The sequence below is a fragment of the Colias philodice genome, chromosome 3, assembly GCF_061535455.1.
Source record: "Colias philodice isolate Cphi_HAF_F1 chromosome 3, ilColPhil1 Martin Lab GWU primary, whole genome shotgun sequence".
Taxonomy (NCBI): Eukaryota; Metazoa; Arthropoda; class Insecta; order Lepidoptera; family Pieridae; genus Colias; species Colias philodice.
Window position 1 is genome coordinate 11,512,051 of NC_143088.1, and position 18,168 is coordinate 11,530,218.

Consider the following 18,168-nt stretch of genomic DNA (forward strand, 5'->3'; position numbering starts at 1 on the left):
ATACAATACAACAACCAAAAAGGTAATATAGTAACTAACTGAAAACATATCATTATGGGGTATACAATTTTCACCCCGGATCTAGCTCATTGTCTCCCATATAAATTGTTATTCTAATCCATAGTTCAGAATTCGCAAGCAGGATGCTCAAACGCACACGAAACGTGGGTTGACATAACAATTTGCTGTATCTATTTGCGTCAGAGCTAGCCTCGACGTGGTAAACCAATTTTAACGACGCATAAATAAATCTTACAATTATAACCCTGACTTTAAGGATGCTGTGTATAATACGCCTCCGTTTTAAAGCTTTCTATTAAAAATTGCAATTGAATGTTTGTTATGTACATTTTTATATTTACCTGTTTCACGCAAGCGCCTATAAATTTATTTTGTTGCCAATTAATTTGTTACACTTGGAAACAAGACCCTTATCACGCGTCCTTTTCAATTTCCACCCATTCAAGCATTTAGAAAATTCCCAACGGCATTGCTAGTAATAAAAATTTCAGTTAACAATACGGCATCCTGCTTAACGAATAATTCGAGGATCTAATTACTGAATAAGGTTATGGGATGCGAAGCGACACAAAGGTTCTGTCAGAGCCTGTGACTGATGGAGCCTCGTTCACTTAATATGATTGAAAGGGTTCGGGTGATCAAATAAAGGTAGGCAATTCATGTGCAGTAGATAGGAGCGCCCATTCATGTACACACTACCTTTATAAATTACTTTTTTCCGTTTCATTTTATAATTTGCTCGGTATTTATACATAACTACGTTTTATTAGAATTTAATTAATTTCGATTTTTATTAGCGTTTCTTTCGCAGGCCGAATAGGATCTGTCAATCGTTTTTTTTTTTCGTTAATTACCCGCCACACTGATTTGTTAAACCATAGATAAAAAATTCTCTGATGCACTAAGTACATACTTCCTACTGGACACTGAATGATAAATAACTAATAACCCGGAATCTAATCAATATGGCTGAGCAGGCGGGTTGTCGACCTCCTGCATGTTTACCCAGCCTTTGTCGGCCTGTCAACCAGTCCACCCACTAGACAATTTGTATGTCATACCATTTATTAAGGTACGGCGAGAGTTGGTGTAAACAGGAATGTTGTACAAACTATGGATTTCTCATTTTTGATCATACTCCGATACGCTAACCAATTAACGACTGGGACAAGTTAATTTGATGAAGATAGGAGTTAATTATTAGGAATACGATACCAAATTTGACTATGTAATTATACAGAAGAAAGACAAGTTTTGAAGAAAAAAATACTAAAATTAGTGGATATGTATGTTTATGATTTAGTCACAAGAACCTTAATGTCGCTTTTTCAAAAACATGAGCCATCTTATAGATGGAAAAGATTACTATTAAAGCTCACTTCGCAAAGCAGACGAACTTCACACCTCCTTATTAGGGCATGCAGAACCGAGTCCGGTTCCAAGTTTCTGAAACCCGGTTCCAAATCGAGCTCAGAACCGGGTAGAACCGGGTTACCCGGTTCTTTTATAATACCTCGGAAAAAAATACGAAATTAAACAAAAGTAACTGTAAAAGTACCTGACGGGCCTTTTATTTTACGCGGCTTGTGTCTTATTTTATTAAATTAATAAAGAAACAATACTTCTCTTTATTTATCAGTTTTATAAAAGTACCTTGTTATCATAATCTTTACATAATATATAATAAATCTGTAGAAGGGTCAATTCTGTACATTAAAAATATTGAAAAAATAAATAGCAGGTGGTGTTACTGGATCGAACCAAACCCAAATATGTGATTAAAAAAATTTTTGTCTGTCTGTCTGTATATATGCTGACATCACGGGAAAACTAACGGTTCGATTTCGATGAAACTTGGTATAATTATACTTTATTATCCTGAGCATAAAATAGGATACTTTTTATCCTGGAAAAATACGTGGAAGAAAAATAAATCTTAATTTTTCAGTTTTATCCATACACGTTGTTCTGTAGAACTGCGAACACACGTTGCGTTACCCGCAGTGGATTCTTTTTTTTATAAAATCAGTCAGAGTTACTCAATATGGAGAAATAAACCATCCACGCGAAGACGGACATCCGCGCGGACGGAGTCGCGGGCGGAAGCTAGTATCACATATAAACTTAAACCTGCAAACTGTAAAGCAAAAAAACCGGCCAAGTGCGAGTCGGACTCGCACTCCGAGGGCTCCGAACAAACCTATTTTTTATAATGTTGTAACTTTAAAATTTATGTTTCTAGCAATTTTTCCTTTATCTGTGTTAGAAAACGTTACTTTTACGAAATTTAAAGGCTCTGTGTTCATAAGAAGTACCCTGTAGGTTTTGAGTCCAATGCGAATGTCGAATTTCGCAAAAATTTTCAGCATTTACGGCTGTATCTTTTGATGCGTTGGCTTGTGAGTTTGACTTTTTCACAGCATCAAGGGACCGAAGACTTGAGTATTCGATATAAATTTTAGCTTGATACCAAAAACAAAAACATGACTGGATTATATGAAACAGTAAAATCAACAGCTTTTCAAATTCACGACAAATCTAATAAAAATATTTCAGTAGCCTAATTTTTGTCATTTTCGAAGCCTAATTTTTTTTTGGTAATACACCCGTAGGAAACTTATAGCATCTAAGGTTAGACAACCAATCAGAGCCACGCTTGAGGCGTGACACGAAAATTCGCGATGCACGTGAGTCTGACGTTGCCAGATGGAAAAAATTTGTTAAAATAATGCTGCAAAATATAAATAATACTTCATATTTTAATATTTTGGTCGGAACCGGGAGAACCGGGTTTCATACTATTCAGACCCGGTTCTCAAGATCATCAAAAAACCCGGGTTTACCCGGGTTTTTCGGAACCGGGTAAACCCGGGTGCATGCCCTACTCCTTATATTACCATAAACAAAATTCCCACCCAAATTAAAGAATAAACCGTGAATAAATCTTCCAGTGTGAATAAAAGTTCGAGTTTCATTACGTGAACGCCACACAAGCAAACTCCACTTTCCCAAGGTGGACATTCGTTATCTAAAGTGACTCCTATGACAGCAATGATAGATAGGTTAGCTTAGAAAGTATCCAAACAGGATACCCAATGATAACGACATCCTTGTATTAGGGATAATATTTTCTGTACGAAGTCGGATATTATAATCAGAGGCGGCTCGCCCTAAGGAGCGCTGGTGCAGTGAACTCCCATAAATAATTATAATAAAATCATACTCCTTAATTTAATTATTAACATTAATTATTATCTACTATTTAAAATCAATCGTAATCTTTAAAACTACTGTTAATACCAATGAATATATCCATCATTCCATCATCCCATAGACCTGTAAATACCTACTGTATTATGTAACGCGCGAAGCGGTGCGCTCACGATTGCGCTCCAATGAAAAAAGATTTAGTACATTTCCTAATACGAAATCCAATAGGAGTGAAAGAGAGGGTTTTGCCAGAGCCCTGCGCGTGAAACAAAAGATTTTCTATGGAAAAGTAGCAAAATTCGGAGCGCCGCACCCGCAAACGTTGCCGGTTCGTTTTTACCGCCAGGCAGGACAGCGATTGCGCGCGAGGTTGCCAGTTACCACTTCTATAATATAAACAAAACACTCGAGTCAACTTCAATGCACGCGCGCGATTCATGCAAATTTCTAATTAAAATTATAAAATACGTGTTGAAATAGCCTGTAGTTATCAGTATTACTTGTGAGTGTTAAAATGAACAATAATTATAATGGCGTTCATTAATAAGTGTGTTAAAACGTTACAAATTCGGCTTGAATGTAAAGCTAATAAGGGACCGCCACGGCCTGAACTTGATCTTACGCAAAAATGTAAGTACGACAAAAACGAAAACATATACGCGTGTGTTTAAATCTGAACAATATGTGAAAACACCGTGGTTGTGTGTTTGTGATGAAAGCAACAAACTATTTTATTTTCCGTGTCTTTTATTTAAAGCGGGCGCGGCCGGCGGAGGTGAGAGTGCTTGGACTGAAACGGGCGTTGACGACTTAGCTCATCTTTCAATCAAGATGAAAAAACATTCACAATCTCGGTACCATTTGTTGAATGAACTGCAATTGGCGTCTATCGGACGACAAGACATTCGTTAAGCACTAGATTCCGCGTAGGTACCGAAAGTCAATACGCGAGTTCAATGACCGTGTCGATGAAAACAGACATATTTTACGAAGGTTAATAGATTGTGTCGTATTTTGTGGTGCATTTCAAATTGCTTAATGGGGGCATGATGAGTCTTCGGAATCCCTGAATCCCGGAATCTATATAATATATATTTTTTTTAATAAATTGTACTGATTTACACCATGTATTTTCAGTATTTTATTTCAAGTGAACACCCATAAAATTTTGTCACGAGCCGCCTCTGATTATAATAGCACTAGTTGGGGACCGCGGCATCATTCGAAGTGTATCTAAGGTGTGTTTAAGATATTTTTTTGCTGGGAAGTTTAATCCATTTTTTAAAAGTGTTAATTAAACAAATGAAATGTTATTTTTCAATAGCTTATAAATAGCGTTTAATAATAATCAAAGTTAAATTAATTGATCTATGGTGATGTCAAAAGAAAGAAATAAAAACTAGAGATAGGTACTTTTTATAATACCTACTCAATACTTAAGCAACCGATGCGAATCGTATTTAAAAAAATTCATTAAATTTTTAAACATAGATTTAATCTTTTTGGCATTATTAAAGAATTATAACAAATGGATAGACTATTAAAGGGGATTTATGTTTCCTTTTTAATAAGTTTCGTTAAAATAGACTTTGAATTGTTATAGTGACTTAGAGAATAATAAATTTTCAAACAGGTTCTTAATCCATAATCAACTTGATTTTATTCTAGGTATTGAACAATCTAGCCTTTTAAATATTGTATCTCATATATTTAAACATAAAGAAATAACGTTGATTTGTCTTTTTCCTTGCAAATTTTAATGTAAAAAAACAAATAATCCGTGTCTGTCTGTTTGTTTCGTTTTCAATTGTACGTTTAGAGTCTAATAAAAAAATGCAAACCAAGCCTTTTAATTTCAGAAAAAAACAAATGGTTCCCTACTAAAAATCGAAAAATCCGCGCATCCCAACTAGTGATTAATACCCAAGCGCCAACCGCCACAGATATAACAAGAATATAAATGAGTGACTCATAACATCCCTTTCCGGCGAACTAACGTCTTCTTTATAATAAATTCATCATTGCTAAATATACCGTCTACAATTTATGCCGGTAGGTAGCCGTCGCGACAAACCGAGTATTCGCGAATTGCATACATAATAATTATTAGCGCGTATCAAATCTTATAATACGGCCGTGAACTTATTAAAACTTTTAACTTGTAAACGTGTTTTTTGTGAATTATAGACGGACGCTAGACAGGTCTTGTTTATGCCCTTTGATGTTCCGACATCGACATCGATGTTCATTAATTGTATATAATTTCTGGTATATTGATTTTTAAAGAAATACAATTTTCTTGACATGAATTAGATGACCCCTGATATCGGTTGTCTGAAACAGCTTTTGTAACCAGTACTTGAATACCTAAATCATTAATTAAAATAAACGATTCAGACTTCAGAGTGCTTTTGTGCAAATCTTATCTATTATTAAAGTGAAACTTTTATTACATCGTCTCAAACTTTTTGGTCTGTGTAGCGCATGTCGCGTGTATCGCGGCTGCCGAGTAGGTATACCTACTCGGCAGCCGACCGTCACGCGACATGCGCTACACAAAGCAGTGTTCGGAACCGTTCGAACAGTTTCACTTTTACCGTGGTTTCCTAAAACCACACAACATTTTTTTTGCTTTTGTTTATGCAATTTTAATAGAACCATAAACAAGGATTTAAGAATTCCTGTCTGTTATTTCTCTCTCAAATCGAGTTTAGTTCGATTCGAACTCACCTTTTTCAAAGTGGTTTTTTATCGTTTCACGAATAAAAAGAATTCGCATCTAGTAGAACATAATATAATTAATGTTAAGTTTAATAGCATTCTCTATACTCTTTAGTCTATAGCGAGTCTATTATAGTCTATACCCACACATTCCGTTGGTTATGTAAAACTCGGCTATGTCACACATCACGGCAGCTCTATCAGACATGACCATATTCGGCGAGCCAGTTTCCAGCCAGTCTTGTAGTCTGTAGACTTAATAACTCCGTATCACTTCGATTTACATTGGCGACGTATAATTGTAATTTACGATGAATTTGCGTATTAACTGCATAAGTGGTTTAACGGGTTCGCTATTTCATGCATATTTAAGTGACTTGGTGAGACACGGTTGTACTTTTTTTTTCTTTACAATCGTGTACAGCTGCATTTTCCATTATCTGAACATATGAATTCTTGATAATATATTGATATATTGTTCAATGGACGGTATAAATATTTAAAGAATAATATTTTTATTGCGTTTTTGTTATATTAATATGTACCTATGTACAGTCAAGTTAAAATTTGACCTAACAACAATATAGTAGTCATTTTTAAAAAATAATCTCATACATAAATCTTATTCATTTCGTATTACATTATAGATAAGTGTTTCTTTACAAAGTGACGACATTAAATCCTTTGGGATGTTGTTAAATGAATACGCCTATCGTATTTCCTCGGAGACACTTTGTTCATGTCAGAACTTTAGTAACAAACTGCGACACCCCTTTTGGTTCCATTTTCTCAATTTAACTTGTTTTCTTTTACATTATAGGCTCGGAAAATACAAGGAACGGTACTCTCCACTCTCCAGTAAAAACTTATAGCATTTACTTTGTAGTTTGTATTGACTTGTATAAAATCTTATTTTCGTAGATGTCTACGAAAATATGCATAAAGACAAACCTAATTGAATGCCCTTTTTTAATTTAAATATGTCTTACAATTTTGTGGCACAGTAGGCACATTGCTTATTTTGCCGTATTTATTTCTTATTTCGATTTAATTAGCACAAATTAAGGATCTACTGATCTGACTGAGAACTTGAACCTAAGTTCAAACGAACCGCGCAAAAGTAAGTAAATTATATTCTAACAATAGACGTTGATTTATTGAGAAATTCAATGCAAATACAAATTGTTACATACAATCCAACCAACTGATTTATTACCCGTATCTTTATACCAAATCGCTTTATAGATTTACGTCTAGAAGTAAACTTCGGAACTAATTGCAATTGCAGAGCAATAAATTAATCCGTTTTGTCTTATGTTGTAAGTGTGCTTCGCCCACACGATTCTAGCTACCTTTTGCCTACTGTCCGTTGTTTGACACATTGCATTTTTAACTCTATGGTTTAAAAAATAACGATCGATTTTGAAATATTTCTCTATGGTCACAAATGGGATTAAATAAAACGCGTTAAGCAGTAGGTACCTACTTAGGCTATTTGTATTCTTGTTTTAAATAAATTATTGACTTTCTTAAAAAGAAGGAGGTAAGGTCTTAGGTAGGTACTCAGAACTTTTAACATGTGCCGTAAAAAATTATCAAGTTGAAAATTCGAAACAATAAAACATGAATGCGTAATGTAGAAATAGAGATTAATGGCGATTATGATAATAACATGGTTGATATTTAGGATAGAAAAGGATAAAACTTACAAAGGATCTCCAGGTAGGTACTTAAGTCTCTTAATTATTTTGTTAAAAACCCTTATTCGGTAAATTATTGTCGTTCTTAGCAGCTAAATATTGATATATTAATAGGTAGGTACCTAACTACTTAATGATTAAATTTTATTGAAAATGTATCGATATTTGACGATCTGACAAATCACACAGCTAAGTAACTAAATAGGTACATACATAGTAAATGCTTAATAACTACATACCTACCGCATATTTTAACTTTTACTAAATATCGTGTCATTAAACCTACGCAGAATTCTTTAACACGTTTCACAGGTACAAATTGTACGGTTATCGCCTCGGATCTTCTTTGAAGTCGTTTTTGTAATAATAACTACTGGTCCCTTCTTCGCTATTGTTTAAAAATGCATCCATTTTATATTATCGTCACGGGCGGTAGGTAAATAAAAATTCTGTATCGTCCTTAATTTATAAATATGTAACTATTTGTACCTACGTATAGTTTGTTAATTCAATTGAAATAAGAAAAAATACCTACCTACTGGCTACTACTTAGGTATGTACCATAGTACAAATAAAATCTAAGTTGTCTTATTTTTTAAACAAAAAGCCGATTCACGCTATTCAAACTTATTTGGAATCGAAGCTTTTTGACAGTAATCGGAAATCAAAATTAATATTTTTAATAGGGGTGACAACAAACTGTTTACATTTTTTGTCTTTGGATATTAATCCTACCCGCATATCCTGTATTTTATAAAACATTTTTATTTTTATTAGGACTGTTATTTCATCAAGTAGTGATATGAACATTATCGTAAATACTATCTACAATCGGTTTGAAAATAGAGAGCGCGTGATTCTTACCTGAATTAGGCTGTTCTTGCAAGTCAATCATCGCCAGCATTCCTTTCTTTTCAAATAATGTTTTCACATTAGCACAGGACATTTCCGAGTCTGCTGCCGATACCGACACCAAAAAGCCAATAAATAATACAAAATACATTATTTGGCTCTTCATTCTCAATCCAAAAATCGATTTTTTGTTAGGCGACAATTCAACACAACAACACACGTTCACAGCCATGTTTGCGACAAAGTTATTTACGAATAAAATAAGATCAACTTATTCTTCTAAAACGTTTAATAAATTATAAAGAAATTAATTTAATTTTTAATGTAAACTTTGGACAATAAAGTGCCATCGAACAGGCCCGCGACGCTTTAACTGCGATCCATGACGGCCGCAGCCCGACTGCGCTGTCAAAATTAATAGTAGCGAATTCCGATCCTCACCCTTCGCTTACTTCGATGCGTCGCGTGAATATGCTGAAAACGTCAACTGTCAACCCTATTTAATGACGCGTAAATTCATCTAAAGTGAATTCAAATAAAATAAGAGAAAGCTCTTAATTAAGTTAATTGATCATGTATTATTTTAAACTTTAAAAAAATTACGACAATAAAAAGATATTTCTCATCTTACGAAATATATAATATTTACACAGTATGAAATGTTTAAATTTCGGGTTTATTAGAATATTAGTAACGATATTTTAATTTAGTATTAGATAGTTAAAGTGAATTACTTAGTATGAAATTATGTAGAATTATAATTATAATGTAAGGATTTCTCAAAAGACCTTGAATCTGAAAGACATTCAATGTATAAAATACTGTTTTGTTTATGGTTTTTGTTTGACATTTATGTTGAGATTGTCAAGATTGAATTTGATGGTGTCAACTTTTAATTTAGGCATTTGGAACTTTTTTCGTCTTATTTTTCGTACTCTTGTGTTGACTATAAATTATATTATAATTATTATAAATAGCGTTTACATCAATTTTATTCATATCACTGCACAGAGCAAGTAATATAGTATATCACTGTGTAGCTAAGTACGTATAAGTCGCCTGTTAGTAACATTCTTTAGAGTTTCATTCAGCAAATTGTTTACATAATACTTTCGGCATAAAAATGAGGATTTTTCTTTTAAAAACTGTGTCGGATACGATCGGAAGGCGATTTTTATCAACCAAAAATGTGAGGAAAGTTACCCATTGCATCTTTGATATGGACGGCTTGTTATTAGGTGAGATATTAACATTTTTTCATTCGACCTTTTTCATTACCGTCAATGTTATTGTCCTGTGTGCTGAAGGTTATATTTACATTATATTATGATAATGTTATTCAATGAATTACTGAAAGTGCGCATGTGATTTACATTTACACATTTAATGTATAATGCTAATAACTTTTTCAGATACTGAGTTGGTGTATAAAAAGATGATAACACAGTTGTGTGCTAAATACGGACATGAATACACCGATGAACTCATGATGAAGGTACTGGGGGGGACTGAACAGCGTCTGTCGGAAATACTTTGCAAAGAGCTGAAACTGCCAGTAACTCCAAAAGAGTTTAGGGATGAATTACTTGTGATGGGAGACACTATGCTCGCAAACGCACCATTATTAGATGGTTTGTTTATTTCTATTTATATAAAGTTCTTTCTTCACTTAATACACCTCATGCAACTAAAGTTAGCTAGGTTCCTATTTGATCAAACTGTAAGCCAAAATTAATTAAAATCCTAAATATTGCTTAGATGGAAGACCAAATTTTCATATTTTTTACATATCTATTGAATTTAAGTGATTGATTTTCATTATTTAATACCACTGCAACCATATTTATATATATTTTCCATAAATTTCCTTAAAATGTCCATGCTAGGATTTTTCATTAAGAAATCTCCTCATACATAACAGAATTCAATTTAGAATCACAGAATCTGTATTTATATTATTTTATTTCATGTATCAAGTTACCTCTCTATCTTTTTCATTGAATTTGATAATATTGAGTTTATCTTATCTAATGACATATTTGTATTGATTTAGCATTACATAAAAAAAGGGAATGATGATATTTAGAGCGGCCGTACATGAGCAGCTTGAGCAGTTAATGGCTGATTAATACATATTCCCAGACCATAACTCTTCTTAATTTTTAATTGATAAGATCTGCAAATATAATTTTGCCATACAAATAAAAAAAAGTAAAAACTAGGTTATTAGATCAATGAATAAAACAAAAATAACATTAGAAGTCTCTATCTCTTATAGCTTAATTTTATATTACAGGAGCTGAACGACTAATCCGACACTTACACGAAACTAGAGTACCTTTTGCACTAGCAACATCGTCAAGTGATAGATCAGTGAAAACAAAAATAGCAGGCTACAAGGAACTATTCAGCTATTTCAATCACATGGTCATGGGGAGTACAGATAAGGAAGTCAAATTTGGGAAACCGAACCCTGATATATTTTTAGTGGCTGCGTCAAGGTTCCCTGATAAACCTGAACCTAGCAAGGTAAGTTTTTTTCTATGTTTTTTGCAAATATTTTGGTAGAATTATCTTCACATTCAAATTAATTTTTCATAGCAAATTTCTTCATCTCTTATATAAAATTATCTCGTTTTTTTAATTATCTCGTATATAAAAATGAATCGCAAAATGTGTTGGTAAGCGCATAACTCGAGAACGGCTGAACCGATTTCGATAATTCTTTTTTTATTATATTCCTTGAAGTACGAGGATGGTTTTTATGTAGAGAAAACGTAAACATGTACCACGGGCGAAGCCGGGGCGGCCCGCTAGTCTATAATATAAAAATGAATCCCAAAATGTGTTGGTAAGCGCATAACTTGAGAACGGCTGAACCGATTTCGTTAATTCTTTTTTTATTATATTCCTTGAAGTACGAGGATGGTTTTTACGTAGAGAAAACGTAAATATGTACCACGGGCGAAGCCGGGGCGGACCGCTAGTTAATAATAAAAACATTTTGATTTTAGACTTCAATAGGGATTGTTGTGTGATATAAAATATTATAGGAAATATTTTCTTATTTTGGTTCACTTGCAAATAATATTAGGATTATTGAATATCTCTCTATGTATATCTATATTAAAGGCGAAAGTTTAATTGCAAAAGAACAATGCTCATATTAATCTTATTGCATAAGAAATCTCATGATTATTTTGTAGCCAATTGGTGTAGTTGCCAAAATATCCAATCATAGACAATTTAAGAGTTTGAAGTTATTATTGTTTAGTGTTACAATGATGAAAAAAAAATGCTGGATTTAGTTATATTTTCTCATTTTTTTGTGTTTTAATAATTGTGGTCACCTATTTTTTTTTATGTATACAGAAATAATTATAGCCAAAATTTCAAAGAAAAAATCATTTTCCAAATACAATAACAATTTTTGAATCTGAAACCTCTCTAGGCGCATTCAGAGTCAAATTTAAAGATCGTGTCATGGCAATACAACCACATCATAGAGTAAGGCGACGATTTTAGTATCTTTGAATCTTGCCAAAGACGTTTCACTTTTGGCACGTATGCTCAGCACACACGTTCTTTTTATTATTATACTTCAAACATTTTGTTTTAAATTTATTTTTCAGTGTTTAGTGTTCGAAGATTCGCCGCACGGCGTTACAGCGGGAATATCAGCTGGTATGCAAGTAGTTATGGTACCAGACCCACATTTAGACAAAAGACTGACTACCCACGCGACGATAGTGTTGCCAACGCTAGCCAAGTTCCAACCGGAAATATTTGGGTTGCCAGCGTTCAAGTCGTAACTTGTAAGATGTACTTGTATAATAGTGTAGTATTAGACGAGAAGTATTTAGTATAGAGCTGTTTATTGTCTTCCAGGTTTTTTATTCAAACGATTTTTTTAATAAATGTTATGAATAATTTTGAAAAGTTTTGACATTGTAAACGCATACGAATTTACAGTATGTTAAATGTGTAACACCAGTTAGAATTCAGTTTATATTGTGATTCAGTTTTTTAACCTGTCTTCAATTACTTACTTACATAATTAAAATGACCAGTTAGAAAGCCAATGTCTTGTAAGTTATACATTATACTTATAAGTGAAACTTATTTACAGAAATTTTGCTGCAGTTTTTATTACCTATACTAGAATCTGCCATATATGAGTAAATAAATAAAGGTTGAACATTATGTAAACGGGTAGATTGTTTTATAACCGTTGTTTTATAACTATTTATATAGTCATTGATAGAAATGCATAATAAAATGTGACAATTCTAGTTGATTTAGAATTAATATGTATTGATTTGTATTTAATCCATTTATGTACCTAAATAAATCAAAAATTGTGTTTTTATTTGTAGAATATGATCTCATCACTTAATTTTATTTTAAACTGAAAATCTAATTTTGTATGAAGATTGAAATATCCAACTATGAAAATCTAAGATATTTATTAAAATCATACACAATATTGTTATCTATGTAAATCTATTAAGGTGATGAATTAATTTTTCTAACATTTACGGCCCTTTTTAAACCTTCGTAATTTTTATATTATTAAAGTTGTCGTGATGAAAATTCTTGACAAGAAAGTTCAATAGTAACACAATACGTCTACCGTTTTAGAAACATGATTCCATGATATTTTCTCGATAGAAAAAAAATACAAAGTTCTCATTGTTATTTTTTTTTATTCTCTGGCATCTTCAAAATAACAAACGTAAAGTTACGACTTTTTGGATATTAACTATAAAACATACAACCTATACGTCTACCGTGTTAGAATTTTGAAATATGCGATGGTTTTGAAATAAACAAGAAATACTTGAAATTAGCGCGCGACCAGCCAATATAGCGAGAGCCGCCCTGTACCTTCCTACCCCGATCGCTGCACGAGTCATTCCCGCTACGGCCGTCACACGGGGAACTTGTGTCGCTCGCGCCATCGTAAAAAAGGGTGACAACACAATAAGACAAAATGAGACAAATGGGGACAATAAAGAAAATAAGAAGAAGAAACATAAAGGTTGGAGGAAAAAGAATGCTTACAATTGGAACAAATTAATGAAGTAAGTTGGTTTTATTTTAAATTTGATGATAATTGTATTATAGACAATGTTTGATATGTACCCCTGTTTTAAGTACATAACGAATGTGTAAGATTTTTTTCATTTATAGCATAGATAATCTTTTCAGAAATCCGGAATCCAGAAGGAAAATAAACCCACTGATTGTTCACAATGTGAACCCACTCCTTCGTAAGTACATTTATTCAGTCAAAAATGTATGTTATCAACGCTCTACTGGTTTTATCGCATGATTCCATTTTTAGCAAAAAGCAACAAAGTGCAAAGAAATAAAAAATCATGGTGAACTTAGTGGAAGTATGGTGGCCGTAATATGGAACAGGAGCTCATTGGAGTAGTATTATATTTAAAAAAATACGAAAAAATTTCAAGAATTACATTGCTTAGTAGGTGGTAGATAAGTATGTTGTATAAAGAATTTGATGTTGATATTTATTTCATTTATACTTACTACACCTGTGCGGGAAATTGCTTAGTACTAAAACAGGTTTATATTCATATTTACATAGTAATGTGAGTTTTCATTTCGAAAAATTTTGTGTAAGTTTATTAAATTGAGTTCCTGGGTGATCTGGAAACACAATTGGGCCCGGAAGATGGCGCTGCAGTCACTCCTCCTAATCACATGAACCGATTTGGATGAATACTTGTGTGCACATTTCATTGTTGTGGGATGATTGGTTGATTCGTTTTCACATTAGCTAATATTATGTATTTTTGTTGTAAACTTAATTTAATGTTTATAATACATTATTATTGGTATAAATAAGCCAGTGTTCGTCTCACATTGCTGTACCTGCCTACCTACCCTACCAGGGCCTAACTTTGTTCTGGCTATTTTATTTTGATTATTTGTAATGAATAATTACAATTATAATAGAGTGCAAAAAATAAATACATGCGTCAATATATTTTGTGTTTTTTTTAAAACAATTTTTTTATTTAAAAAAATATCATTCCGACCGCGGCTTTGCCCGCGTGGAATTAGGTTATATCGTGAATCCTGTTTTTTCCCACAGAAGTGTTCAGTTCGGATAAAAAGTATCCTATGTGTAAATCCAGGCAATTAGCTATATTTTATCAAAATTGGTAATGTAGTCTTGACGTGATTAAGTAACAACTAACAAAAAAATATACAAATTAACATCCAAAGTTTCGCATCAGTTTTACTGTATTAGTGATATCTTCCACTCTTGACTTTGACTGAGAAGAATTAGGGTTTATAACTTCTTTCAGAAATAGTACCTTTCATTTCTGGGCATGATGTAATATCTACGTCAGCATCAAATTCTATCTAAATCAATTCAGTAGTCCGCGTTATTGAGTACCATTTCATTTTTTCAGAGTAACAATATTTTTTGTTATTTTAAAGATTATTTATAACCTGTATTATTTTGTAATAAAGTAAACATTACGAAATGATAATAATTATTAATAATGTCTAAGTAGTTGTTAAAAAGAAGATTATTTGTTTATAAGCAAGAAAATGAAACCAATAAATCAACAATTAAATAAATGTATGACAATATTATAACTGTATGACGACTCCATACATGTTTGTCCCGAGTCGGCCAGCGGCAGCGCGGCGAGTTTGCAAGAATGACTTCGCGCACACCCGCGTTCGCGATAGCGAGCTTTTAGACTCCGCCCGCCAAGCAGTGGATTTTTTTTTGTGTATCGTCTTAAATAAAAACCAATACTATTTAAAAGTATTTCACAACTTAGTTCCAACAGTGGTATAATATGGGCAGTTTTTTTTTTAAGTTGAATCATGCCCCATAATTTTGACGTCTAAATTGTGTGAACGTTAGCGAGCCGTTTTTGAAGATCAATAATGTTTCAACATATTTACACCTTTTTTCTTATAATATCGTTGCCATAATGTGATATTTATCTTATACCATGGTGCTTTTAAGCATGTTATGACTCCAACATATTATTTTACTTATGCATCTTTTTTTAAATAAAAAAAAATGTTAGAACCACATATCATATTCTATAGCATATTAGTTATACAGTGTATATTTTAGCTTTAATAATTTGTGGTGTGCATATAACAATTGTTTTTATCAATATTTTTGATGTGATAGTTATAATTGTAAAATAATAATTTCAAAGCAAATATTAACAAATTGGACCAGTGCATGGACCTAAATATATATAAGTTTTACTAAATCATTGCACATTACATTTTCTGTATGTTTTAAATGCATATTAATGCTTTAAAATAACAAATGTGTTTTATTATATTTTGCCATACAATATCCAGGGTAGAGAAAGATACATATTTGTATTTTTCTTTAAAGTAATCAATGATTAACATATGACAGTTATACCTGTGTTTTATGTACAAATAAAAGAAAAAAATAATTATCTATTTTTTTATTCAATAACCATAATTATTCTAATAACAACATAATCACTTCACAAGCTGTTTAAGTGCAGAAAAGACATCACTGGCCGTCAAATTTGTGAGGGGCATGCTTTGTTCTACTCCTTTCTCTGAAAAGAGCAAAAATTAGTTTAAAAGTTTAAAATTAAAATAAATCCTCATTATTAAATACTAAATACTGACTAATATACATGATATTTTTAAATGAAATTCAAATAATACCTAGTTATAATTTCAAATTCAAATAGGTATAATTTAAATATACATTATTCTACTTTTCTGTTATAAATATTATTATCTATGTTACTAGAAACTGTAATAGATAAATTTCTAATATCAAATTTCTACTAAAATTTGTAAGAACAAACTTAAATGCGGCACAGTTTATATATAATGCCCAAAACCTGAGCACTGGATAAACCACACAAGGATTCACTTGCTTCACAACCTCTATCTGAAAATTTAGATTGTATCAACACAAGATTGACCAACTTCTTGGTACTATCATTAATTATTTATTTAACACTATTGTGCAATAAACCAAGTACATAAAACAACAATTTTACAATAAACAAAAGCGCAAAGAGCGGCCTTATCACTGCAGTGATTTCTGCCAGGCAACCATGGGGAGGAAGGCAAAGTGGCGAGATATATTGATAAATAAAATATATCATAAATTATTGTATATTACAAAATGTTACTTATTCAATATTCTTGATGTGTTTTGTATTTATTCTTTAGAGGGTTTTTTAGTTCTACTCAAGAATCTGAGACATCAAGATATCACCTTAGGAATCTAATGCATTTACATAGATAGAATCATTGAGATAATATTACTACGTATGGAGGAGACACCACGAACAAAATCTGTGCGCCATTTTTTTGCTCTAACTAAGTTTTAAAAATTATTATCTAGTTAGGTACTTAACGATGAATGTTATTCCGTTGCACTTTTCCGTATTATTTGTATTATTTGTGCAATATCGTAACACACACGAAGGCATGTTTGATGCGTTTCACTTTAAAACCATTAAAAAATACCGCTCAACATACGTTACATGACGTATGTTGAGTGGAACATAAGTGATGTAGGCGGTGTCGTCTCCTATTAATATTATCTCAATGGATAGAATAGAAAAAAGGACACTTTAATGTAGAGTATCACAAACAGCGTGATTTTTCATGTATAAATAATTACCTACTCTTTTGAGTTTATTTTCAATAAGTTGGTACAATCATTATTTGTTTAAATTCAATAAGACTGCATACAACTTACCGTAACGAGCCCAAATGCGCGGTTGGATCCCATTGCATTCACGAATCAATATGGGGAAATTAGGATTCTGTTTCTTAATATTTACATAGTTCTTCTGAATAAATTCTCTGTAAATTAAAGTAATATTTATATGTTTATTTTTAATGCAAAAGACAGGTTATAGATGTTTATGTAACAGCTCTATTTATTATTATTGTTTTACCTTACGCCAGCTGATTGTGCGCTTGTTTGGCACAAGTGAATCCTTAGCTCTTTAAGACTTCCACCCAGACGGACAGCAGCCATGGCTATTTATTTTAGGATCGAATATAAGAAAATTGTATTCACCAAAAGCACAAAATTTTCAAGATTAGCTATCAATGTCTAATTGACAGTTCAAAACAATCTATTGACAACGAGATTGACAATGACAATTGACATTTACTTTCTTTTTTTTTTGTGTAATAATAATTTACTACCAACTCGGAGCAATTAACAAGCCTGGAGAAGTAACAATTAATTGAACAATAAAGCACTAGTTTGGCCTTTTTGGCTTATGGCAAAATGTCATGTGAAAAAAGAGGATAGATAAATGTCAGTTCGACAGTTTGAAATAACATGTGCTCATTTCAATTTGTTTTAGTGACCAGTCTGGTCACTAACGCATGGTGATTTTAATTATTGTTTTTGAAGTGAAAAACGTGTTTTCTAGTTTCTTAAGTTATTTTCTGAAAAGATAATTTACTAAAGATTACATGGCTTGTGTTGTTCACGGCTGCAAAAGCCGTAGTACTGGGAAATCGGATGAAGATTGGAATTTGTCTTTTCACAGGTTAGTGTTTTGATCAATTTTTTTGTTAATTGTATTATAAATAAGTAAATTTACGTTATTTTCATAATCATCTATGTTTTATC

The 18,168-nt window shown here is 32.2% G+C and overlaps 3 protein-coding genes and 1 long non-coding RNA gene across 5 annotated transcripts in view; 2 read left to right on the forward strand and 2 right to left on the reverse strand.

Annotated features, from left to right (window-relative positions):
* dlp (glypican dally-like) overlaps nucleotides 1–8,921 on the reverse strand; it is a 91,792-nt gene extending 82,871 nt beyond the window's left edge. Inside the window, exon 1 of the mRNA XM_089714891.1 lies at nucleotides 8,517–8,921. Within this exon, the coding sequence (XP_089571017.1) occupies nucleotides 8,517–8,736 (220 nt within the window). The 5' untranslated portion in view covers nucleotides 8,737–8,921. The remainder of the gene's footprint in view (nucleotides 1–8,516) is intronic.
* Nucleotides 8,922–9,549: 628 nt separating this feature from the next.
* LOC149490050 (putative pseudouridine-5'-phosphatase) lies at nucleotides 9,550–13,008 on the forward strand. Of its 2 annotated transcripts, XR_016318385.1 has the most exons (5): nucleotides 9,550–9,742; nucleotides 9,917–10,135; nucleotides 10,801–11,033; nucleotides 12,137–12,716; nucleotides 12,759–13,008. XR_016318385.1 is itself a non-coding variant. In XM_089714912.1 (4 exons), the coding sequence occupies exons 1-4, from the start codon at nucleotides 9,628–9,630 to the stop codon at nucleotides 12,314–12,316; spliced, it is 747 nt and encodes a 248-aa protein (XP_089571038.1). In that variant the 5' UTR covers nucleotides 9,550–9,627; the 3' UTR covers nucleotides 12,317–12,722. The 2 variants fall into 2 exon arrangements, 1 of the variants encoding a protein (XP_089571038.1); XM_089714912.1 differs by lacking the exon at nucleotides 12,759–13,008 and having other exon boundaries at nucleotides 12,137–12,722.
* Nucleotides 13,009–13,345: 337 nt separating this feature from the next.
* Nucleotides 13,346–15,088, forward strand: LOC149490051 (uncharacterized). Its single transcript, XR_016318387.1, has 3 exons — nucleotides 13,346–13,588; nucleotides 13,716–13,777; nucleotides 13,852–15,088. It is a non-coding gene; the product is annotated as an uncharacterized LOC149490051 (long non-coding RNA).
* Nucleotides 15,089–15,973: 885 nt separating this feature from the next.
* Nucleotides 15,974–17,649, reverse strand: ND-B8 (NADH dehydrogenase (ubiquinone) B8 subunit). Its single transcript, XM_089714917.1, has 3 exons — nucleotides 17,477–17,649; nucleotides 17,275–17,381; nucleotides 15,974–16,108 (listed from the first exon to the last, which is right to left on the reverse strand). The coding sequence occupies exons 1-3, from the start codon at nucleotides 17,557–17,559 to the stop codon at nucleotides 16,026–16,028; spliced, it is 273 nt and encodes a 90-aa protein (XP_089571043.1). The 5' UTR covers nucleotides 17,560–17,649; the 3' UTR covers nucleotides 15,974–16,025.
* Between the last annotated feature and the right edge of the window lie 519 nt (nucleotides 17,650–18,168).